General features: G+C 44.0%; 1 protein-coding gene across 2 annotated transcripts in view; it reads right to left on the bottom strand.

Annotated features, from left to right (window-relative positions):
* Nucleotides 1–26,753, bottom strand: part of ZZEF1 (zinc finger ZZ-type and EF-hand domain containing 1) — a 1,433,434-nt gene that overhangs the window by 499,322 nt on the left and 907,359 nt on the right. For both annotated transcript variants that reach the window (XM_085649580.1, XM_085649579.1), the window contains one exon: nt 4,105–4,291. In XM_085649580.1, coding sequence (XP_085505706.1) covers nt 4,105–4,291 — 187 coding nt within the window. The remainder of the gene's footprint in view (nt 1–4,104; nt 4,292–26,753) is intronic.

Below are 26,753 nucleotides of genomic sequence, written 5' to 3' on the forward strand. Positions count from 1 at the left end.
TTTTCTCCAAAGTTAAACTTGTTTCTGTTCCTCTGCTTATTTGTGGAGACCATACAAGGGAGATGAACCAAATTTGGGAAGCTGGAGGAACCTGGGCACTCATCAACTTGCAGGTTCAATCATGTGATGGAAAACTAAGTAGCACTAATCTGGTTGCATTGCATGACTGCTAGCAAGATCTATAGTGAGCTGGTATTGGTTGAGATTGGCACAGGGTAAATATGCATAGGGGGCATTAGTTACTGTTCTGCATTCAAGAGGTGCAAGCAAAGCACATAGCAGGGAAGATTTGTTCCAGCTGCAAGACATTCCTTTGTCTGCTTTCCATTGATAATCTCATTTCCGCTCACTTTGGGGAGCACACCAGGAGTATAACAGAAGATCCCTTGGACATTAGGATTGATTTTTTTTGTCCAGCAAAGACAAAGAGTAAGGAGACGGACTTTTTGACCTCAAGTCTGGTTCACCCTCAGACCCTTGTCCAGCTAAAGTTTTGTCGTCCATAGCGGAAGTGATTAATCCGGCTGTCAATACAATTTTAAATACCATATTGCGGGAGGGCCTTATGCCTCAAATTTGGAAAAGCGCTGAAATCCTCCCTCTTTTAAAAAAACCTACAGCAGACCCTGAGGTGATCAGTAATTATAGGCCTATCTCCCTCCTGCCCTTTTTTTCCAAAGTACTGGAGAAATATGTGAACAAAGTCATTACGAACTTTGTAGAAGCCAATAATCTCCTTCACCCCAGTCAATCGGGCTTCAGAGCCAACTTCAGCACTGAAACTGCCTCGCTGGAGGTTGCTGAGACGATTAAAGCCACGTTAGATAGAGGTGGGAGCGCGGTTCTGGTGCTACTCGACCTTTCCGCAGCCTTCGATACCGTCCCTCACAAGCGACTTTTGCAAAAACTTGAGGAGGGCGGGTTTGGCGGCTCAGTATTGAAATGGTTGACATCCTTTCTCAGTAACCGCTCCCAAACAGTCTGGGCACCACCTTTTTCTGCAGAAATCCCGTCCTTGAATGTGGGGGTCCCGCAGGGATCGATTCTCAGTCCCACGCTGTTTAATTTGTACATGGCTCCTCTTGCCCTTCTTGCCGAGAAGCATGGCGCTATAATAGTGTCATACGCGGACGACACTCAATTGTTGTTCACGTGCGAGAAGGGCTCTGATTTTGATGGGACCTGTATAAAGAACTGCCTCTTTGAGATCCTTTCGCTGTTTAACTGTAATCAATTAAAATGCAACTCTGATAAATCAGAGATCATTTTTTTGGGCTCCCACCCAAGCCTGGCACTCTTGGTGGCCACAGGACATGTCCCCCCCACTGCCTGAGGTCACTACTGTGAAAAATCTGGGGGTCAAATTGGATTCTGCACTCTCTATGAAGGTGCAAGTCCAATCAGTGGCAGGTACGTGTTTTGGGAAATTGAAAATGATGAAAAACTTCCTCCCACTTTTACCAGTCTCTCACCGTAAAACAGTGGTCCAGGCCTTAGGGATATCGAGACTGGATTACGTCAATTCTTTGTATCTGGGACTTCCTGAGTATCTACTGGGTCGTCTGCAGATCATTCAGAATATGGCAGCCAGGGCTATCTTCTTAACTAAGCCCAGAACAGGGAAAGATTTCAGCCTTACATGCCTCAGCGCTCTTTAAAATCGTCTACCCAGTGTCTGATTTTGACTTCAAGGGTCTGGCTCTCACGGGTAGGAGGAAGATCTTTCCAGGTTGTAGCATCCCGACTCTGGAATAACCTCCCTCCCTTGCAGCGACAGATCCCGGACCTTCTGACTTTTAGGCGGAATCTGAAGACGTCGCTTTTCCAGCTATAGGATTTTCTTGTACTGTGGTTAGGGGCTTTTGTTCGTCAGTAGTTATGGTGGTCTTTTCTTAGCGCCGGGACACTCTTTGGACTAGCCGCGCGCTCTACAAATTCCAGATAACATAACATAACAATTGCTCTCACTGCCTGCATTTCACCTTTCCTGTTCAGCTTCCCTAGGAGGTTATATCAAGAGGTTTTCCTTCTATTAAACACCTGAAGAAAGCAAAGAACACACTTCTAAAAGGGGTGATTAATTTTCAAAACTGGAGAATTTGCAGGAGCTGTTAACATGCCTTAGCATCCGGCTTCTTTGTGCCCCCTCACCCACCTATCATAAACTTTCCTCATTCAAGATGAGATCTCAGGTGGTTCTACATACCACCTTCGACACAAAAGTAGCTTTTATGTGTTAAGAATTTTGGATATCGTTTCTTCAAATGCTTGGACAAGTGTTCTGTCCGGAAGGTTTGGGCCTTATTTTCCACAGAAAACCTACCAAGCCTACACTGTAGTGATATAGGAGAATTTAAGAAGTTGTGCACCACACAGGGTCTCATTACCTTTTAATCTACTGGGTGGGAAAAACTAGTGAGTTCTACTCAAGATATACGTCTCTGGATTCCCCATGGACATCTAGTTTTCAGAATTGACTGGATTTGGTTAGATTCCCTGGGGTACTCAACCCTCAGTCTGAATAAAGCAGCCAGTTCCACATCTGAAATGTGAGCAAAATGTGTTTTTCAACCCATAGTTTGATTTTGAACCTATTTTCACATTGAAAGTGCATAATTTTATACCTCTGTACTGCAGGGCTTTTTTGGGTAAGAAAAAGTAGCAGGATCCATATAAGCTACCTGCCTCTAGATCCCCTGAGATTCTACTTTGCAGAAATAACTAGGATTGATTGATTGATGTACTTATAGAGCGCAGCTATCACCCTACGGGCATCTTGGCGCTTGCATTGGGAACCCGTCCTGGTTTTTCCCTGTAAGATAACCCGTACTGGGCATCCCCAAGGTGAAAGCCAGGCATCCCGCCGCGGGGGGCCGTTGTGGAGATTAAGCAGGCTTGTTGCCCAGAGCTGCATAGTGTGAACTCGTGCTTAGAGTGGGCACCAAAGCGAGAATTATCGAGTCCGTGGACAATTGGGCTCTGGACCCTGCCGCGTCGGGAATCGAACCCAGGTCCCGGGTCTGATCTCTGCTTCAGGGTATGCCTCCTCTAACCAGTGAGCTACACTTCTCCACACAATATGGTTCCTTCTGTGCAAACAAAACAAGTGCCCAAATACTGCACCTGGGCCCCAGATGACTTCTAACAAATAATTTATCAATATTGACTCGCCTCTCAAATTTAAAGAGAGCAGCAATAAGACATGCTTAACTATCTGTTACCAGGTTAAGCCTTTTACACAATATCAATCTCTACCTGTCTCTACTCCCACAGGTAAGAGAAGTGTTCTGTTCTCTGTATTCCCCAACACCACCCTAAGCCATCTAATGATAGATAGTGGTGCATTGCTGCTTCAGTGCACCTGCACAGTCAGAATCCCAAGTGTGTGGAGGCTTAGGGTCTTCAGCTTGTCGAGTCAACTAGTGATGTGTTGGCAACTAGAGGTAATGCAGACGTCACAAGTCCATGAACATCTGGGACAGTATGGAAATCCTTCTGAACATGTGCAATTCATACAAAGGATGATGAGAGCCATCTCTCTCAGTTTTTACTTCGTAAAGATCAAAGGTTCTGGAGGCTGCATTCAAACTAATTAGCCCTCATGAGGTATTTGGATCTGTTGTGTGAGTAGCAGTGAAGCAGCACATGACCAGATAGTCTGTAATTTACTTGATTTGCAATTATCTTTCATTAACTTTCTTCTAGTCTAGTCATGTATTGTTTGAGTAGTCAAATTTCTTAAGAAGCAGAACATAGTCAAAATGATCACTTGTTTGGTTGGGGAAATTTGTCAGACTGGTACACATGTACAATCTTCCACTTCAATAAAAAAGATTGTTAAATGAATGACAGAATAGCTGATAAAGGTCTACGGTGTTACACCGGAGACAATTATCAGCTATTCTGTCATCAATTTTGCAATGGAACTGTTTCGGGTCTGCTCATTTCTATTGTTTTCTTTATATATGATTGCAGCATGAAAAAGAAGTATTGAGGGATTACTGATCTTTTAAGATCTCATCGGCGAAATCATGAATTAAAACTTGTCTATTATACTATATGGCACCTTAGATGACAAGCACCTATGTCAGATAAATATCTTACCTAGAAGTGTTGATGATTCCGCAAAAGGGGAGAAATCCAATTGTTTAGCTATTTCCTCTGGCACTTTATGGGAAACTTGACTGGTAATAGCGTTCTTTGGCAAAATGTCAGATGGCTTTTCATTTTCATCTTCTGTCTGTTGATTATTTTCAGAGCAAGTGACAGACGGTCTTGCATCCACTTTTGCCTAGAGTGAAACAAATGGGCAGCTTAAAACAAATCTGTGACTTGAACAGCATCCTGCATGAAAATTAACAAGGGGATGTATATTGAGTAGTGAACCCAAATGTATATAGAGGACTGTATAGAAAGTGTTGGAAAAAAACCTACACCACACATGGATTGAAAAATAATAATGTTTCTGAAATACAGAGGCTTATAAGTGGTGTTTATATCTTCCTACTCGTATCTATTTGTTGTGTTCCATACACATGCATCTGCAAAACGCCACAAGTGGTTACAGACAATGGAGGGATGACGCAACACAAAATGTTAGTTTCTAATGGAGAACATAGAACAAACCAAAGACTGAAAGCAAAAAGATCAACAAAAAGAATAATTTCCCTCTAAAGTCCAACAAAATATTCAGGAAAAATAAATTAAGAGTCAAAATAAGAGATATATTTCATGGTCATTAAAATCGACCTAACACCTAACCAAGTAAAGAGAGACCATTTCAACACATAAGTCAGCCATGAACCATATGTGAGCCTGTGAATGACATGTCAATTTAGTCAAACTTCTAATATACCCAAGGTAAGGACTAATAAAAAAAAGTATAGAGAACACTCTGGTGTCAGAACCCCTTTTAGAGTGCCACAGGGCAAGCAGGAATTAATGGGCCAAAACGTGGTGGTTGAGGCCTTTTATTTCGGATGTCCTGGGGCCAGTCTACTATAGGCTTTGAGCAACTGGGCCAAGAACCCTTTTAGCACTTGACTCTCAGTGGTAGTGCAGGTCGAGCAGTCCAAGGCACAAACCCTATACTTCAAAATACATCCAGCAAACCCAATAAATGATTGTCCAGTCAAATACTTGGTTTTATGTAAAAAGGAGTATTTATTTCCTACCACAAAGTACAACGCATAACACTGAGAGCAATATAAACATTCTTTTAGAGGCAAGCACCGTAGCATTTCCAGAAACACTTGTGATTTAGTGGCATTAAATTTAAAGTTTGTGCTCCAGGGTTGCTCACTTTGAAGTGCCCAATTTTTTGTTATGCTCTTCCTCAGAAAGCAGTCTACCACAGTAGGTCAATGTCCAATCTTCATAGACCCAAACACAAGCCAAGGGAGTGACTAGAGGTACACACGTAGATGTCAGCCTCACTCATATGTGCTTCAAAAGAGCCCCCGACCCACTCTTTATGATTATTTTATCAGCCCCATCTTCCTCAGATGTGCCCAGACCCCTTTGACCAGTGATTCCCTTTCAGAATCAATGAACTCCTATTAAAGTTTACCTAAGAGCCTGGTTCTTCCTTCCTCCCATGTGTGCCACATCCAGCTCTCAGTAAAGCAGAAAAAAATATGTGTGGGGAAACCTCCAACTCTCCATGCTCATCCAGCCAGGCTTGGGTCTCCCAAAATGGAACCCAGCGTCTGCACTGTATTGTGCCCTTCACAAGAGTACATATACTCCGGCGTGCACACATATTAAGGAACGTCTCTAATGTACTGTGCTTCTTTCAAAGTGCACACACACATCCCAGTGTAATCATGCAACATCACAAGCTATATTCTATCTGATGTACCTTTCTGCAGGCACATGCACATCTTAGTGCCCACACATAACTAGCTTTGTTATTCATCCTTGTACATTACCATCTCTCAGGCACAAGTACTTCCTCATGCGCACATGCAAGTACTTGCGCTAATTAATCACAATATACGCACTGTATTATCTTTCAGGCACGCATATGTCCTCGCACATCTACCGGGACCCCTCCGCAGCCTCTGACAAAGTCTCCCATCCCATCCTCATAAAAGCCTAAACAACAATGGAATCAAGGAGATGCACGTCGATGGATCTGTTACTTCCTGACTGGAAGGACTCAGTCAGTTACCCTGGCACCATACATATCGGATGCCTGCAACCTCATCTGTGGAGTTCTGCAAGAATTCCCCCTGAGCCTGACCCTTTTTAACGCATATATGATCCCTCTAGCCAGCATAATCAAGCTCTCATGACATCAACGTCCTCTCCTACCCTGACACACAGCTCATTCTCACCCTCACAGGTAAGGCGGAGATCAAATGGATCAAGCTCAATGCCTGCATGACTGAAGTTTCCCACTGCATGAAGACCAACTGTCTGAAGCTGAACACCAACAAGACCAAAACTGTTATCTTCGGGAAGAGCACTTCACCGTAGGACTCCATCTGGTGACCATCTGAGCTAGGACCGAAACCCACCTCCACCACACACGACCAGAACCTCAGGATTGTCATCAATAGCAAACTTGACATGACTTCCCAAGTCAATGTCATCACCACTTCATGTTTACATATCCTGAAGTTGCCGAGGAAGATTTTCAAATGGTTCTTAATCACTACTAGTAAGACTATAAAGCATGCCTTTCTCACAAGCAAGCTGTACTACGGGAAGGCACTCTATGTTGGGATAAATAGAAAACTCACCAAAGGCTGCAGACCATTCAGAACTCAGCGACCAGAACCACTCTCAACTTCCCACTCCACACTCGCATCACATCTGAAGGAGCTCCTCTGGCTCCCCATACACAAGCACAACTCAAACCCCTCACCCGCACTTTCAATGTACTACATAACACTAGCCCAACAAACCTCAACAATCGCATCTGCTTTCACAAACCTTCCTAGACATTTCACCTCATTCGGACTCCTACCTACAAACATCCCACTCATGCAGTCGAGCCTTGTCCTACATCGCTCCTAAAGTATGGACCGGCCTGCCACTATGAGTTTGATAACAATCCCACAAGGACCCCGGACTCTTGCACAGCCCTGTCCCTAAACTCAAACCTCATTCTTCTAATGCATCCTAGTGTACCCACTTTATTACCTGGTTTTCCTAATTAACCTTGCAGTAAGCTCAAGATGACTGCTCATGAGAAACAAGACTGCAACACGACAGAAGTCCAGATCTTTGGAAGCTAGAATTCCTCATGGTACTCTACCTGGTGGCTAACAAAGCTAGGACCTAGAGTAACACACACCGACCACACCAGAAACCTGGGAATCATCCTGAACGACAAGCTCAACATTATAGCACAAGTCAACGCAGTTAGTTCCTCCTGCTTTTACACCCTTCACCACAAAAGATCAGCAAATGGCTACCCCAGAACACCAGACATACTGTCATGCAAGTACAAGTCACAAGCAGACTCAACTACGGCAATGCACTTCATGGCGGAATGTCCTCCCATGTTGCTCTCACATCTCACCAAACCTCTGAGAGCTCCACTGGCTCCCCAATCACAAACGCAGTCAATTCAAACTCCTCACACAGACATACAAAGCAATCTACAACTTTGGACAAACATATATGAACAGCTGAATGCACTTTCACAAGACACTTATGCTCAGCATCACTAGCTCACACACCCCTGCCTTCAACCGGAAGTCACTCATTTAATTGGCCTAATGGCTAGAGTGGTCGCCCTCGAAGCTGGGGAACCGGGTTTGAGTCTCATCATCCTGTGATTCTGGGCAAATCACTTAATCTCCCCGCCGTAACAAAAATGTATGTGACCAGCTGTAACGTGAAGTGGTGCACATGTAAAGTGCTCTAATAAGCACTATATAAAACTCAGCCCAAAAATAATAATTGCATCACATCCAAAACCTGGAACAACCAACACACAACACATCTGATTCGCCTCCTTAAATTCTGCAAGAGGCTGAAGACATGGCTCTTCGACTAATCCTGCGGGGTCTCACACCTACACACATGATCAACAATATTTGAAAGCATAACTTGATTGGAAGACAGGGCAATGGGCTACAGGGGTACCCATCTAACGAGTGCTGCCTGCAAAAATGTGTTTGAAGCAGGCCAACTAAATACCTAGCCAATTACCACCAGTTACTGTACCATTGGAAGGTCACTGGTGGGGCCTTGAGCTGAACCACAAGCATGGACCAGCTTAGGTGAAGTCCCTACTAGGGGAGACTCCTCCGTGTGAGCAGAGGAGTGTCGCTTCACATAAAAACTTCCCCAAAGCCCCAAGATGAAAAATAAAATGACAATTCACTTTTATTTTTCATCCTCCCATCCTGAACCACACATCAGGACGGGGGAGGGGTCGCTGCTGAATGACAGCAGCAGGGAGGCTGTTTCAGGACTTTTGAAAGTGCGTATATCCCTTTGGCAGGCCATCTTGCGGTGGCCAGCCACACATGCACACTTTGAAAGCTCTAACCCAGCTGTCTTAAAACAGATGTGTTAAGAGTAAGTGCAGATCTCCATTGTCCTTGGGAGCGGTGGCCAAGACCACTCCCTCCAATCAGGGCATTGCTCTCACTGTATGAGCGCAGCACCAGGATTGGTATAGGGAGTTTCCTGGTTGCTAAGCTGGAGTCAGGAGATGGAGGTCCTTTCCTAAGGTAAATTGACTTTAATGATTTTTTTTCTTTAATTGTACTCGCCCGTTTATTTTTATACTTTTACATTTTATTTCTAGTGTATGTGCCCCCATTTATTTATATATTTTTAACTGTATTTGTTTGCGCACACGCCTGCCTCCCTCCTCCCGTTGATGCTAGCCACCACTGGTCCCTACACATAGGACCATGCTCTGATACGCTCTAAGTAAACACGAAATCTCACCACAAATCCAGACACCCTTTCCCACGTTGATAATAAATTGGTTGCAACATTTGGTTACAAGATGTCTTCATTGAGATACAAATCTGCCTGAAGTTTGGAGGGAAATTAGGATAAATGACAGGATCCACTTTGATTTTTATGTACGGGAGTATATGTGATTCTCTATCAGCTAATGCATTTAGCTTGCTTACACACTGTGAAGAGAAACCCCAAAAGTTTCTTAGACATAGCTTGGCATGTCGAGGAGCAAACATGGAAAGAAGTATACTTAAAGCACAAACCAGAGAAGTGCTTATCAAATACGCAACAGAAGTGAAGCAATTCACAAACCTTTATTTTAAAAATTTGATTCTGAAGGGAAAATCTGATTGCTTTAACTTCCTATATGCACCTATAAACAAGACAATATCCACCCAAGCATCCAAACTAGACAAGCAACACTACACAAGTATTCATTTAGCCATTTTGTATAGCACCTGCAAGACCAAAGAAGGTCAGAGGGCTTCACACAGTAGCAGTGTCACAAATCATAGAACAGTTACAAATATTCTATCCAGGTAGAGGATAAAGATGAACAGATAATATAAACCGGAACACTAGATATAAAGCACCATTTTTATATATACAATAGTATAAACTGGACACCTTATCTGGTAGAGATTCTATCTAGCCGCAGATGCCTTACCTTTGGAATATCCCCAGGCATCAAACCAGATCTGGAAGAAGATTTTTGAGCCCCTATGCACCAGTAGGCGGCATCATTGAGCTCCGAGCTGGCCACGGGAAGTGAGTGTGTGGTACCTATATAGCGTCCCCTCAGTGCGCTGATATAAGTTACATCTGTGCCTTTCCACACCAGGACCGTGGAGCCATGATGAGAACTGACCACTGGTATGCAAACTACTAGGGCCCTGAAAAGGGTGTCCCTTACATCTGAATGGGTTGTAAGGGGGGATGGAAACGTTGGTAAGGAATATATGGCTAGATACCACATAATGCATTTCCAAAGGTTAATAAATTGTTCATCTCGTAGAGACTTTTAGCTGCTGATTCCTAACCTTTGAATAGATAGATATCCAAGCAATACTTCCCTAGAGGTGGGTCTGCGAACCTGATTAAACCAAAAGGTCCTGCAGGACTAAACAGAAGAAGTGCCTGTAAAGATGGACGTGACTGTCCAGGAAGTAATGTTTTGTGAACATGTGCAGTGATGCCCACATCGCTGCCTGATAAATGCCCAGGAGAGGAACGGTGGGCGCTAATGCAGTGGTCGCAGATTTGGCACTGGGAGGGTGAGCCCGCAAGCCCTCATGTTACTGTTTCTTGGCCATTGCATAGCAGATCGTAAGGCAAAGCACACTCCATCATAAGATGGTTGTCTTCTGTACAGCTTTCCCTTTTTTTGCTCCCACATACTACACGAAGAGTTGATTGTCCACCCGGAACTCTCCTTTGCGGTCAAGCTAGAACGACAACACTCTTTTTGGATCCAGGTGGCTGTTCATTGAGGGGATGAGGTGTAGCACAGAAATTAGGCAGGGTGATGGGTAGTCGCATCAGGTATGCCACGACCGATCTCCTCTCATTGCGACCACCGAAATTGGACACATGTGGGTTTATTGTGAAGGATGGGCAACCTTTTGTACGTTGCAAGCTGTGTCGCCCGGGGTTTGGGGCCTATAAGGCCAGAAAAAAGTTAAGAGTTTGGTCTGTTGAACTGTAGGTCACTTCCCTGTCACTCCACGGAAATTATTTCATTAATAGTGGGCTATGATCTTGATATCTTATTTTTAACGGAGACATGGATCACGTCCACTTCCGGCCCAGATATGGTCCAAGCCCTCCCGCCGGGATTTGTGATTTTCCATCTCGACAGACCCATAGGGCGGGGAGGGGGTATGGCTATTCTGTACAGGGATACGCTCAGTTGTAAAGCACAGGAGGCCGTGGTTAAGGACTGCGAAAGTTGTCAATTTTCCATCCGGCTGTCCCCCACGGTCGCTATCTCAGGGCTCCTTGTCTATCGCCCCCCTGGGGCAGTGGCCGGCTTCATTGACTCACTAATGGAATCTGTCACCTGTCTTGCCTCCTCAACTACGAATTTTGTCGTGTTAGGAGACATGAACCTACATTTCGAGGACTCAATGGATTTGCGGGCTAGTGACCTGCAGTCTGACCTGGGCGCAATGCAGATGAGACGAATTAATTCAGGTGCGACCCATGGAAAGGGCCACCTGCTTGATCCAATTTTTTCAAATATGGAGCAGTTAACCGCCTTACCTCCCCTTGCCCTACCATGGACAGACCATTTTCTGGTCCTAGTCAGCTGGTCTCCTGTGGGTTGGGATTCTCCCACACCCAGGACATTCAAGATAGATAGAGCGTGGTCGAGGCTCCCTATAGATAAATGGGTGGCCCATTTGGAGTCAACATACCCCCAAGGGGGATTTGACCCGGTGGATGCGGACGGCAGCCTGGAGAGCTGGCTGAGTAGCTCCTTAAACGTCATTCTCCCAAAGAAAAAGATGCTCATCAGGGATAAGAGAGCGGGCTCGGCCCCATGGTACTCTCCTGAGCTAAAGGCACTGAGAAAAAGCTGCAAAAGGCTAGAACGGGGGTGGAGGAAGGACTGGGGGACAACAAGTAAGAACAAGTATCGCTCAGCCATGAGACTGTATAAGAATGCGATAAGGGAGGCTAAGATCAAATACTTTGATGAAAGAATTTGTAAAGCCACCTGTTCCTCGAGAGAGTCCTTCAAAGTAATGAAAGAGTTGCTCAAAACCCCCGACCCACCGGTTATTCACGACAATGCCCAAGGGAAATGTCTGGAGCTGGCTACTTACTTCAGTTCCAAAATTGAGACCATCCTATGCTCACTCCCCCAGTTAACCGCAGTGGCAGCGCCAACTGCTCAGCATAGGGCAGGAACAACGGAGTTTGATCTTTTTGGCCCTGTGACTGAGGAGGAAGTACTGAGGGTGCTTGGGAAATTGAAGAGTGGCTCCCCCAAGGAGCGGTCGTTAAGGCCCTCCTGAAGAAGCCGAGCCTTGACCCCACTGACCTGGCCAATTTTAGGCCGATCTCTCTGCTTCCGGGTGTAAGCAAGATAGCTGAAAGATTGGTTAACCACCAACTATCTAATTTCCTGGAGGCCAATGGCCGGTTATGGGATTCCCAGACGGGATTTCGTCCTGGACAGGGCACAGACACCGCCCTTCTGGCTGTGGTGGATGAAGCCAGGTGCATTCTGGATTCAGGAGGATCAGTGGCAGTGATCCTCCTGGACCTGAGTGCGGCTTTTGATACGGTAAATCATCAGGTACTACTCCAACGGCTGGAAGGGTTGGGTGTCACAGGGATGGCTCGGAGATGGCTTGCCTCCTTTTTATGAGGACGGTCATTTGAAGTCTGGGAAGGAAATGAGAAGTCTCCCCCCTTTGCCCTCCAGTGTGGGGTTCCTCAGGGCTCGTCGCTGAGCCCTACCCTATTTAATGTATATATGGCCCCCCTGGAGGATGTGGTGTCTCCGTTCGGCTTTAACATCATTAGTTACGCGGACGACACGCAGTTGGTGGTGGGGCTTTCTCAATTAGAGAAGCAACCTGCGATGCTTCATTCCTGCCTGGAGGAAGTGTTTAGGTGGATGTCGAATTCGTCCCTTAAACTGAATGGCTCAAAGACCGAGCTTATGATCTTAGGCCAAACATCCTTCTCCCTGTCTCCCAGTAGCTGGCCTGACTGCTTGGGAGCCCCTCCCTGCCCGAAGAAGGAGATTAAGAGCCTGGGGGTTTGGCTGGAGCAGGACTTGACATTTCGAACACACGCCAAAAAGATTGCTGGTATCTGTTTTGGTATGCTCCGGTCAGCCCGCAGGATTCTGTCACACCTCCCTGAGACCTCTCGTAAGCTGCTTATACAGGGGCTCATCATTTCGAGGCTGTATTACAGCAATGCACTTTTTTTGGGCGCGCCGGAATCTACATTTAAGAAGTTGCAGCAGGTGCAAAACGCAGCGGCCAGACTGCTGACTAACGTCCCCAGAAGGCAGTCCGCCAAACCGGCACTGAAGGCGCTTCACTGGTTGCCGGTGCGGGAAAGAGTAACCTTTAAAGCACTCTGCATGGCACAGAAGAGTCAACAGGGGAAGGGTCCAGCGGTCTTAAGAAACATGATCAAACCCTATAAAGCAGCAAGGGCTCTCCGTTCGGATCATAAGTTCCTCCTCCAGTCTCCAAGAGTAAGACGAGCCCGCACTGGAGGGAGAAGGTTCTCAGTGAATAGGGCCTCCGCTTGGAATGCGCTTCCACTTGTATTGCGGGCAGAGATCAGTACTCTGCGTTTTCGCAAACTATTAAAAACTCATCTTTTCCCAGTCTAGTGTGTCATGGTTGGCTGCGGTTGGTCTCTGGATAGCGCTGGGATGCTCAATGGTAACCGTGCGCAATATAAAATTCCAAATAATAATAATAATAATAATAATGTTATAGTCTACATGGAATTGGGTCACAACCTTTGGAAGGAAGGAGGCACTCATCTGGAGGACCAACTTTTCTGGGCATCAGGTAGTATAAGGAGGATGCCCCTCCTGGCCGATGTTATGGCCACTAAAAAGGCAATTTTGTTAGCCAAAAGCCTATGAGGGTAATTGTGCTCAAATGGTGCAATCAATCAAATCAATCAGGGGTATTATAAGTGCACTACTCACCTGTGAGGGTCTCAAGGCGCTGAGGGGGAGACTTGGGGGAGGTGGGGGGGCAGCAGTTCCCCATCAGTCAAGGAGTCAGGTCTTCAGAGCCTCCCTGAAGGTGTTCAGGGAGGGGGCATGTCTGATGTCGGTGAGGAGGTTGTTCCAGCTTTTGGCTGCGATGTAGGAGAAGGATATTCCCCCTGCTCTGCAGATGCACGGGGTTTCTGTTGAGGTATTTGGGTCATGTGTTCTGTAGGCATTTGTAGGTGAGTAACTTGAAGGTGACTCTTTTCTTAACAGGGAGCCAGTGGAGCTTGCGTAGGTGTTGGCTGATGTATTCGTGTCGAGGACCCCAAGGACGAGTCTGGTGGTGGTGTTCTGTATTGTCTGGAGCTTGCAGAGTAGGGATTTGTTGATGCCGGCATAGAGGGCATTTCCGTAGTCCAGCCTGCTGGTGATGAGTGCATGGGTGACAGTCTTCCTTGCCTCGGGGATGATCTATTTGAAGGTCTTAAGGAGGATGCGGCGGGTGTTGAAACAGCTGGAGGTGACGCATGAGAAAGGCGAGAACTAGGTTGAGGAGACTTTGAGAGAGGTTTGGTGCAGCAATCGCATGAATGCAGATATGGCAGAAAGGTAATCCTTAACTGAGCCCAAAGCAGAGCTCTGCTGGGCCAAAGACAGTGCAAACAGAAGAAGTCGTGAGAGAGGTACAGAGAGGGGGGTCAATGTTGTGGGAAGCACACCATGACACAAATTTCTCCCAATGGCAGGCGTACACCGACTTTGTGGAGGGACGCCTGGCTGCCAGAATAATATCACAGACGGTGGGACGAAGGTCGAAAGCTGCCACTTGTCGAAGCTCAATCTCCACGCATGCAGGTGGAGGATGCAGAGGTTCGGGTGAAGAACCCTGCCCTGTTACTGAGACAGAAGATCCTCCAGAAGAAGCATCCGGACTTGAGGAGCTATGGCCATGCTCAACAGCTCGCGATACTAGCCTCTCTGTGCCCAAATCGTAGCCACAAGAATAACTTCAGCCCAGTCGTTTCTGATGTTCTTGAAAACTCTGTGCAGGAGTGGTATTGGCGGAAAGGCATACAGGAGACCGGAGCACCACCCGAGACGAAAAGCGTATCATAAAAAGAGTCACCTTGGAAACTCCATAGCGCAGAACTGCTGACATTGTACGTTCTCGGTAGTGGCGAACAGATCTAACCAAGGCTCTCCCCACTGTTGAAAGAGGCCTTGTACCACCTCCAGGTGGAGACACTATTCGTAATCCGCTAGGCATCTTCAGTCTGTCTGCTCTGGCTTTCAGATATAGCCTGCAAGATGCTATACCACTGGGGTAATGCCCTGAAGTTTCAGCCATACCCAGGGGCGCAGAACCTCTTGACAAAGGATACACAACCCCACTCAGCCCTGTTTGCTGCAGTACCACATGGCGGTGAACACCTGCACCAGCCTTCCCTTGATCGAAGTAAGAAAGGCTTTTAATCTCAAGTGAATAGCCAGAAGCTCCAGCAGGTTTATGTGAAGCTCAGACTCTGCTGGAGGCCACAGTCCTCTGATCGCCACCTCTCCCAGATGGTAATCCATCTCAGAAGGGATGCATCTGTCTCTACAATCAACTCTGGTTGTGAAAGGGAAAGATGTCTGCCACTGACCCAATCGCGATTTGTTAGCCACCACTGCAGGTCTTCTGCAGTTCCCTCTGAGATCTGAACCCTCTTGGCGAGATTTCCCTGATGCTGCGCCCACTGGGCCTTCAAGTCCCACTGCAGAGCTCACATATGCCAGCGGGCATGTGTCACCAGCAGGATGTAGGAGGCCATGAGGCCCAACAGCATCATAGTCAGTCTCCTCGCAATCCACAATAGAGGCTGAAACATCGGTATGATAGCCTGAATATTCTGTACTCGCTGCTTGGGAGGATAGTACCAAAACTGCACTGTGTCCAGAACAGCTCCGATGAAAGTGAGCATCTGAAAGGGGATCAGGTGACTTCAGCATGAAGATTGTGAAACCCAGTGAGTGCAGGAGTTTCAACGTAGTTGGAAGGTGGGTGATGACCGGGGCGAGCCCACCTTTAACAACCAGTTGTCGAGGTAGGGGAAGCCTGAAATCCACAACTTCCTCGGGTGAGCTGTAACCACCACCATCACCATCACCTTGATGAAAATCGAGGGGCACTGGTAAGGCTGAAAAGTAGCACAGCAAACTAGAAGTGCTTGTGGCACACCGTGAACCGCAGATAGCATCTGTGGGCCGGTAGGACAGAAATGTAGAAATAAGTGTCCCGCAAAAACCTGAGTGAGCATGAGCATTTTGAATTTCTCCTTCTTCGATAAGAGGTTAAGAAGGTAAAGATCTTAGGTTAAGGCAAAGTCCTACATCCCTCCTTGGCGCTAGAAAGTAGCTGGAACTGCAACCCCCACCTATGTCTGATTCAGACACCTGTTCTATGGCTCCATTGGTCAAGAGAGCTTGCACTACTTGACGGAGCAAGGAAAGATGGTCCTCTGTCAGCCGATCGTAAGTGGGTGGCATTGGTTGGGAAGGGAGTCACCACTGTGGGCTATCTGTAGTACCCAAAGGTCTCATGTTAATGATCGCCAGTGGGGGAGGTGATGGCATAACCTGCTTCCTACTGGGTGCCCATGATGGTCTGAGGGCAGACTAAAGAGGCTTGGAGGCAGTGGCTGCCAAATGGACTGACCCGACTGCTGGCAGACTGTCCGACATGCTCTCTGGGACCCACGCCCTTGGAAATGGTTGCTGGGAGGGTATGGGTGAAGCTAGAGACCCCTTCCATATGCCACAAAAGAAGCAGAAGGCAGATTAAGGTTGACGAGGGACCATAGACATGCCCAAGGACCAGGCTGGAGCCCTGCTATCTTTGAAGCACTTTAGCGCTGAATCTGCCTCGTCACCAAAGAGGCAAATGACCTCAAAGGGCATGTCCATGAGGAAAGCCCGGACATCCACTACAAAACCAGATGTTCTCAGTCAGGCATGGCGCCGTAAGGTCGACCATAATGAAATGCTCTACCTAACCAATTGGTTGTGTCAAGTCCACATCTGATGGAGAACTCTGTTGCATCTCTCCCATCGGCACCAGCCTGAGTATGGCCCCAGCATCCACCGGAACTATAAGCATCACTTGCGCAACCGAATCCCATAGTGGGTATACCCAGGAGTGGAGCGATGTCAGTGGGCAATAATCCTATTCACAGGAGCCACTGTGCAGGGCTCAGAGACCCCAAGTAGGACGTATGTAAGGGCATCATTGAATGAGAATAAGGGCTCACAAGAGGGTGATTACCGGCTGAAACACCTTTGCCATGGAGCGAAGGTTAAGGTCCAGGACTTCAGCTGCCCTGTGCACCACCCTTGCAAAAGAGGCTTCCTCCTACGTAGCCAGAGAGGAGGGGAAACCAGGCCAGTGTCAGGTGAGGTGAGGGGCAAGAATGCCTGAAGATTACGCAAATGGCCTCATAAAATTCCTTTAGCTGGGCAGAGGTCGCTCCAAGAAAATCAGGCCCGCAGACTCGCTGGCCCTTGAGAGCCGACGCTCCCTCGTCTCGTCACATGACTTCGACCGACGCATGGAAGTCGAAGGGTGTTTGGATTTCTTCATCTTCTTGTGCTTGTTGGACTTACCCAACTTCCCCGATGAACTCGTGTGCAACAAGGAGCATCGGGAGGGGCTTTGCGAACGGTCCCAGAACCCCCCAAGCGAAAGGGAACCTTTTGTGACCGATGTGGGGCAGCGGGTAGCTTGAGGGATCGCTCACTCAGCGCCTTCTGGTGTATGGTGCAGCAGTCTTCACATACCCTGGGGTTGTGTCCCGGCTCCAAGCACCACAAACACACAAAGTGGGAGGCTGTCACCGATATCTGCCTATAACAGCCCGCAAATGTTTTGAAATCAGCCGGTTTCTTGTAGGATAACCTCACCCCAAGAAATGGAATCACACAAAAAAGGAAGACAATAAGTCGAAAAAGGTCAGTCAAAAAGTGACTGAGGGATAGCTCAATAAGGATCAGCGGTGTATGGCGCAAAAAGGAAAGAACTGATGTCAGTGTGCCGAGGTGGCACCTCTGTAGGTACCACACATGTCACTTCCAGCGTGGATGATGCCAATGCGAAGCTTCAAAAAGCTAACTACCGGCACGCAGGGGCACGGCTTAAAAATCTTTCAGATCCAGTCCGGCACCTGGGGATATTCACAGGTAGGGAATTTGCGGCTAGAGGTCTCTAAGATATATTTTGACATTGCATATAATTTAGGATATCGTAACGCAGAATTACCTTGAATTAGGAGAATAAACTCTTCAGTACTGTCTCTTAAGCAATAGGATATATGTTAATAAATTTCAGTGGTGACTAAAGATTACTGGTAGGTTTTTGGGCACCTTTCCATAAACCTCTGTTCTTAGGTGACACTGTAAAATAGGGATTTTCATTACATTTAAAAGATTCATATGATGGAATTCTCCAGGATGGAATTCCAAACTCCGCATTTCTTGGGAAGGACTGACCTACTGCGTTTGTGGACTTCATCGATTCAATTTGAGAAGTAGGTTGTCAGACGTTTCCAGATTGCATGGTCATGCACATATCAATTGTTTCGGAGTGGGACAGATAGAAGAGTAGGTGCATTGAGCATTCTGTGTGTGCTTCAGGCTAGTCTGAAGATACCTCTTACTTTTGTGGTAAACCAATTCAGAGATACAAAAATGGGAGATAAGTGGTCAAACATTCTTGAACCGGTTTCCATTCTGGTGTTCTATGTAGGGCTGCCCCAAGGACAGCAATGTGAATCCTGGGGACCCCTAATTATAAGAAGGTCGCACAGTCAAGTCTTGAAAGTACAAGTAATTTAACTATTCATTTCGATTCAGTGTCTGGGATGAAATGCTTGGTTCCTCAGATATGTTTTAACTTTGGCCCTAGGGTTGATGTATGACTGCATATTCAGCTGCTTGTCTAGGATAAATCTAAGCAATCTGGAAAATCCAAAAAATGATCAAGTCACTGTAAAGTATAGTTTTTCTTTTAGCCAATTTTGCACTAGAATGTAGCATCTGGTAGGAGCAGTTAGAAGGACCTCTTTTTTTTATGGATTTAGTTTAAGAGCTGGTGGGTCGTCTACATCTTTATCTCATCAAGGACCTGAGATAGTTTGTCAATGTCTTTATTTGTAAGCGATGCTTACGTACAGCTGACTGTGGCCAACATAGAAATAGTAAGAGAAGTTTGAGTGGTTCAGAATGAAAGCCCGAAGTTCCTTGCATAGGTTTAACAGCACAGGTGAGTATATTAAGCCTTGGGAAACACATGAATGAATCCCTGTTTGGTTGAAAAGAGAGTTGGCAAATATGTTATAGGTGCAATATAAAAAACAGGGATAGGTTGTAAGCACCACTAAAAACACAACTTGCTCATGGTCAAACTTCAGCTGAAGGGAGCAGTCAGGAGTACAGCCCATCTTGCACTTACAGGCATAGACAATCCGCCTTGGTATAAACTATATGCAAGTGGTATTAAGGTGCACAAGCAGAGAATTCCTTTGAAGACTAGTGTGGCGTGTGGAAATACTTCCAGGGTTTGTAGATGTGGAACTGTGTGTGGGCGAGTGCTTTTTCATGCTGCTAAATATTGGTGGAAATGTTGTAATGTCCAGAAAAGGAGGTGAGAAAACATTACAAAGTCTAAATGGCCATTTTAGGTGCAGAGCACAAATATCATCCATACTCCAACCAATGTGCCTGTTATTTTGCAGGTCAGGTGTGCGTCGGAACAGAGAAGACTTAGTGTGTGTGTGTGTGTGTGGTGTTCAAATGCTTCTGAATACACAGATCAGAAAGACTTCCATTCTGAGACCAAAAGTAGAACCTTTTAGAAATCAGATTTGCTAAAAAAAAAAAAAAAAAAAAAAAAAAAAAAAAAAAAAGGAGGTAAAACAAGTATAAACTGAGACACAAATGGTTAAGATTAAAATAGTTTTCTGTACTTTTTGACTTTATTGGCAAGTTCAGAGAGGTCCTCAACCTATATTACAGTGCAAGAGGTGTAATGCTTGAGAGCAACTGTACAGCTGCTAAGTCTTTAAAACTGTAGGGAACATAAAATCCACGTTTTGTTAAGTGGATTAAAACAAATGGTGATGGCTGTATAACTAAGGCAACCTGAAAACATAGACAGTCTAACAATGATCAGTAAGCAAAAAACAGAGAACGAACAAACTATAACATATTTTATGTCAGGACTGGAGGCTCAGATTATGCGTTGGGTCATACAGGAAGGGGGCATTGACATGAAACAGTTTGGCGCCCAATCGGCAAGGGACGCTATGGCCGCAAAAGCTTTTTCCTTGGGGGCCCCTCTAGAGGACCTGATGAGGGCAGCGGATTGGTCCTCGGACTTGACCTTCAGAAGATTTTATTTCAAACCGGTGATAGAGGTTGTTCAGTTAGTGGTAAGTAAGCTTTAAACTAGAGTAATCTGAGCCTCCGGTCCTAACATAGAATAGAAATTTGCCTGCTTTCCTTAACGAGATCCCACCCACTCATCTAGCCCCTCTGATTCTCTGTAAGATAATAACAGAGTTTGGGTTGATGGAACGTGGACAGAAGCACTCATTTGGGGTTATGCTAGGTTGCGGAAGGTGCCAACCTTCCGGGTTTCCAATTTTCGTAACCTCAATCAAGTGTCCCTTAACACAGCATCCTACCCTTGAAGGATGTATGTTGGTAGCACAAAAGAGTCCCAAAATGATATATTAGGATGGCATAGTGACATAATCAGTAGTAACAAAACTGTGTTTGCAGATCTCGTAAAACCTCCCACGCCAGCAGATTCAAGAAATGGGTATGTCCACCATCAAATCTGGCGTATAAATTGCATACTAAATCATACTAGTATGTTTGTTGTGCATACTGTAGATTTTTTTTAAAGACTCCGTTTTCCTTTAAATATATTGCATGGTTATTATCCGATTTACAAACCATTACAAAATGCTAACAATAAAAGAAAACCCAACCTTTAAACACCAGACTGTAATCGCCTTAGAAATTTTGCAAGTGACAATCTAATCTAATATGTTATCCAACACTTGCTCTAGTTATCTGATATTGTTCAGGGAATTTTACACAATCTTATAACATGATAAGCACTTTATATATTTTATATATATTTTTAGATCCTGTTAGCATGAACCTTATGATTGGGGTGCCATAAATATATGCTAGTATCTTTGTGTTGCTACAGTCATGTTTTACTTGCATGTTCTTTTAGGTTCTACTTGCTTATGAAATGTCATCTTTTTTTCAGATGGCCAGATATATTATACTTTTTCAGTCTCGTTATCTATTGTTATTAGCAAGAAATGTATGTGATGTACTAATATTGTTACTAGCAAGTGATGTATATGATATACTTATACATTTAAGAAGGTAATAGTTGTTCCGCTGCTCTGTGGTTTGTTCACTCTTGAGCTGTCTACACCGTTGTTGATAGCCTCTGCTGTTGCTCCTCCAAGGTGTTCCCCCATGCAATAGGTCTCCTACAGATATCCCCTGGTGCAGTTAGACTCTTTTCTTTGAGTACATCTACTCCATTTCTTCTTTTTACTACTCTTTATTTCTTCTCTTTATCTCTACTTTAATTCTGGGACATCTGCTTCTTTTCCTTTAGGTACATCTGCTACATTTCCTTTAGTTTTTAAGCATATTTTAACTGCCCTTGTACTCTTATCAGAAGCATTCTCTATTTATACTCCATGTGTATCAATGCTCGGTTTAAACATAGTTTCCCTTAATGTTAGGGGGTTGAACCAACCTGTTAAGAGGACCAATATTCTAGATTACTGTAAGAGCTTATCTGGTGATGTGGTCTTACTTCAAGAGACTAAGGAAGGTTTTAAAAAAGCTCTGCTTATGAGGAAAGATTGGGTACTAGATGTTACATGTTCCAAAACTTCTGGGAAGAAAAATGGGGTTGTCACCATTATCTCTAAATGTTCTGGTTTGTCTATAATTCCGGCCGAACAGGATACCAACGGTAGTTGGTTACTAACTCATCTGACTAATGGTTCGGAGGATCTAAATATTATGAATTTATATGCTCCAAATATAGATGATCTTTCTTTCTGGCCAGCAATAAATACAAAACTCACTAACATTCCACAAAATTCAAGAATGATCGTTGGAGGTGACTTTAACCTTCCTTTTGACCCTATTTTGGATAGACACTCTGCTGTTAAGTTTCGACCTCCTGGAGCACACAAACATATGCTTGATATGTGCACGTCTTATTATCTCTTGGATGCATGGACGGGTAGCGACTTCACTTTTTTCTCCTCTCCACATTCTAGTTTCTCTCGTATTAACTACCTCTTGGTTGACGCCTCCCTTGTAAAACATACTATAAATGTGATGATTCACACAATTGTTTTCTCTGACCATGCAGCAGTCTCTTTAACCATCCTTAATCTTACAAATATCAAAGGCCATCGTAATTGGCGTCTTAACACGGAAATCTTAGAAGATAATGAAGAGGCCAAATAACTTAACAAGATTGATAATTTTTTTAAACCTAATGAATCCTCAGTGGACTCCCCAATAGTATTGTGGGATGCATTTAAACATACTATAATGGGTCACAATATTAAAACAAGCATTTGCAATGCAATAGGTCTCGCATTTGCAAGAGTTTGAGCTATTAATGCATTTTGAAAACCTGCAAGTGGTGCATAAACACGCACTTTGTACTTCTAGTAGTTGCTTATAAGAAGCAAGGCTGACAGTAACTGCACCTCTTTTAATACCAGCCTTGCTTCTTGTAAGCAACGACTAAGTACAAAGTGTGTATTTATGCACCACTTGCAGGTTTTCAAAGCAGATCAATAAAAGGCATTGTCATTTACAATGCAAACAGCTCAAACTGTTGCCGGTGCGAGAGGGCAGGTAGTTTGTGAAACCTCTTTATAGGAGAAATAAACATTTTAAAGTGAGAGAAAAAAATGTAAATAAGCTGAACACAAACTGTCCACACCGGGAGCAATTGTTGACTTTCATCTTAGAGCTCAACTTCCAGTTGCTTTAAGTTTAATTTGTAGTGAATTTACCAATTCAGAGAAAGTACTGTAAAATGTAAATATCAGAAAAACCTACCTCCAAAAGCGTTCTTGGAGACATTTTCACATTTGGTGTCTGTGGGCACTGTGATCTGATCCTCAAACTGCAGCTTCTCTCTACACATTTACAGCTGCTTTTACAGAACCCCAAAGAGCGTGCAATTAATCATGACATCCGAGACGCAAGAATGTAAGACTAAAGCGGAAACATTTAAATGCGTTTTCTGCTTTTACATAAGCTTAAGAAAAACTTGAAATGTCCTTACGACAATAAGTGAAAGTAAAGCTTTGTGGATGCCTTAGTGTTCAGTGGAGTAAACGGGAAGCAGGATGGGCATTTTAAATGTGATGTCCCTTAACTGCCCAATCTCGCTTCACAAAGAGAACATGAGTGATTGGAGAGCAATAGCCCGGTGAGAGGGGTGTAGATCCTGTTACTTTGGTTTCACACAGTAATAAGCCTTTGTGGCACTCTAGCTTTAGCTGTAAACATCGTAAGCTAAAGCGCGGGTGCCGCGATTGCTTAAAAAGTGAAGAAATAGAAAAAAAATTCTATTTCTTTATTTTTTAAGCCATCAGGGCATTCGTGCTTTAGCTTACGATGTTTACAGCTAAAGATATAGTGCCACGATGGTAACAGTAAGCAAATAGAAAATAATTAATGGCTTGCATTGCAACCCAGCCTGGGGGCTGCCTTCTGGAAGACTACAAAAGGATGCCAGCCACATGAAAGGAACTCAATTAAATGTAAGCACCTATGTCTGAGCACCAACCGTATAAAACAAGGTGGAAAACATAACAAAATAGTCCCCCCAAGAGCGGAAAGACAGACCAAAGTGTAATGATATTGTACTAAGTCCCTGCTCCTTGGAGGAAAAAGGAGAGACAAAGAGGCAGAACTGGCCACTAGTTAGCAAGGATTTTTAAAGGACATTGAAACAAACAAATGAGAAGCAAGGAATGGCATTTGGCCACAGAGATATGTATACTAAAGTATACAAGAGGTCATACGCTTACGCTCTACCTAAAAATGGCCAAAAGAAATAGTGACATTAAGAAATCTCTTCAATATTTGGGGATGACATTAAAAGAAAGGAAGAGCTATATAGACATACTAATAACAAATTACTCTTACAGGATATAAAACATCTAAAATATTCTTTTAACTCCATAGTCCCTAAAAGATCTTATATTGGAGTACATGCTCAAAAATCCTGTCAACTATTGTTACAGAACAGAGCTGGTAAACTGTTGGCTGCTACTCTAAAATATCAGAATACGAATACCAATGCCACCTGTATTACATATTACTGATAAAACCGTCTCGAAGAAGTTTCATACCCAAGAAATTCTTGGGGTCTTTCAGGAATTTTATGATAATCTATATACCCCTCAGAATCCATGTACCAAGAATGTCTGCCATCAGTTTCTTAAATCTCTCCCTACTAATACTATTTCGCATTTCGATATGATCGAGCTGGGAAAACCAATTGATACTGATGAGATTATTTGAGCTATCAAATACACACGTTCCGGAAAGGCTCCCGGATCGGACGGGTTTCCCATTACCTTCTATGAAACATTTACCTCTTACATAATTAATTATCTTTAAAGGATTTTTGATAACTATGTTCTGGTAAGGTTTCAGGTACGGCGGCTGAGGCTACTATTGTAGTCATACCAAAGGAAGGTGAGGATCACTCCGATCCCAAAAACGTCCATCCCATTTCCTTATTATTTATGGAAGCAAAAATCTTCATAAAAATCTTAGCAAAACGTCTAGAATGTCATATTTCTAATCTCATCCATGATTCCCAAACAGGGTTTGTCAAAGGTAGGTATGCTATAGATAACATCTGCACATTTGGTCATATTTTAGAGAAAGCTAAACTTTCCTCATTGCCTTCGGCGGCGATTGCCCTTGATGCCGAAAAGGCTTTTGACAAGGTTTCTTGGCCTTATTTACAATCAGTGTTCGAATCCCATAACCTTGGTGATTCTTTTTAATATGATTATGGCTCTCTATGCACAACCAAGAGCTAATATTAGGAATAATGATACAACGTCGTCTTTCTTTAGTCCTCAACAAGGTACTAGACAAGGATGTCCTCTTTCACCTCTTCTTTTTCTATTATCTATAGATCCTCTTCTACGCCCATTTAATCTGAGCACTGATACTAAAGGTTTTCAATTTGGACCTCATACACTTAAAATGGCTGCTTACGCTGACGATGTTCTTATTTTTTCAGAAGATATTGAATTAGCGATTCCTGTCATCTATAACATTATTAATGGTTTTTCGGTGGTTTCTGGTTATTCTCTTAATAAAGAGAAAACAGAATTGTTTCCTCTAAATTCCTTAGGTATTCCTTCTCATCTGGGTGATTCTGGTTTTAAGTGGCAATCCACTTATATTAAATATCGAGGGATCTGGTTTTGTAAAGATCTTTCAGAAACTATTACCAATAAAGAATCGTATATCATAACTAAAGTTAAAGACATGTTGTCTTGTCTCCTAGATAGAATTCCTGGTGGGGTAGATTACAAACTCTTAAAATTATGATAACTCCAATCATTAATTTTTATCCTCAATGCTACCTGTTAAGCTTTCCTCTTCGTTTTCCCACGAGATTGATTTAATTACTTCTAGATTCTTAAGGACTGATAAGAAAGCTAGAATCGTTTATAAATCTCTTAGGAAACCTCCTGTATTGAGTGGCTGCAATCTCTTAGATTCAAATGTTATGTTATGTTATGTTACCTGTTTTGTAGAGCGCAAACAGCTGCCCCAGCGACGGGGCGTCCCGGCGCTAGAACTGTAACACAATCAGCTGGCAACGAAAGAGGGACCTACGGGGAGGGAAAGAGATGGGTTTTGATCGATCTGCGGAAAGCTAGCAGATTATCCATGCAACGGATGTGGAGAGGGAGGGAGTTCCACAACTTGGCCCCCAGTAGTTTGAAAGAGCGCCCTCCGATGCGACAGAACTTCGTATGGGGTATCAAGGCTAGATGTTGCCCCATCGACCGGATGGTCTTTAACAGAACTCCAACATTTACCTCCATGGACACATACTGAACGAGATTTATGAGCTCCTTTTCTACTCCTTCCTTACTCACATCTTCTAAACTTACCTAAGTTAACTCTCAACGTATTATATCAGACATGGTTAGTGCGTTAAAATGTATTGACAAAAAAGTTTTAAATCCTGTTCATAAATCAAGATGGTCATCCTTATGGTTTAACCCTAAACTTCCTACGTATATTGAACTTAACACTGTTCTTCTGTGGGTTTCCAAAGGTATCAGACTGGTGAAAGATCTTCATGATACTAATCTCGATCCTCTGCCTTTTTCTTTTCTAGCCAAGAAATATAATCTTAGTGATATGGATTTCTTTTCTTTTTTTACACTGAAGGTCAAACTCTCTAAATTGACCCTCTCCAGACTATTGTCTCTCTTCTCTCTATGTGGGTATATTCAGGTCATACCGCCTCTAAAATTTATAAATTTTTATCTGCTCTACTGCCTTCACAATCTGCAATTAGCTGTGTTAAATGGTCTCACCATTTTGAAGATGAGTTTTTAAAACATATTTCACAAGACACTTGGCAACTGATAGGGAAATTATCCCTTCACAGCAAAATAGCTCCTTCATTTATCCAATCTAAATTCTTCACAATGAATCTCTTACACTGGACCCCTGCTTACTTACATAAGTTAACGTTACGAGATAGTGATCTTTGTTGGAACTGTAATTTAGTACCAGGCACCCATCAACATAAGTTTTTTGAATGTTTATTAAACTCCTTTTGGGGCCTGATTCAGAAGCAATTATCATTAATTTTAATACACCCATAATTCTCTCTTTACCGATGATTCTGCCCCTTTACCTCTTGATAATAAAGATTTGGAGTTTTTAGATTTGCTTTTATCCATTGCAGTCAAAATTATACTCACAGAATCGAAATTGTTTCATCACCTTTCTTACCACACTTGTG

The sequence above is a fragment of the Triturus cristatus genome, chromosome 3_2 (genome assembly GCF_964204655.1).
Source record: "Triturus cristatus chromosome 3_2, aTriCri1.1, whole genome shotgun sequence".
NCBI classification, from domain to species: domain Eukaryota; kingdom Metazoa; phylum Chordata; class Amphibia; order Caudata; family Salamandridae; genus Triturus; species Triturus cristatus.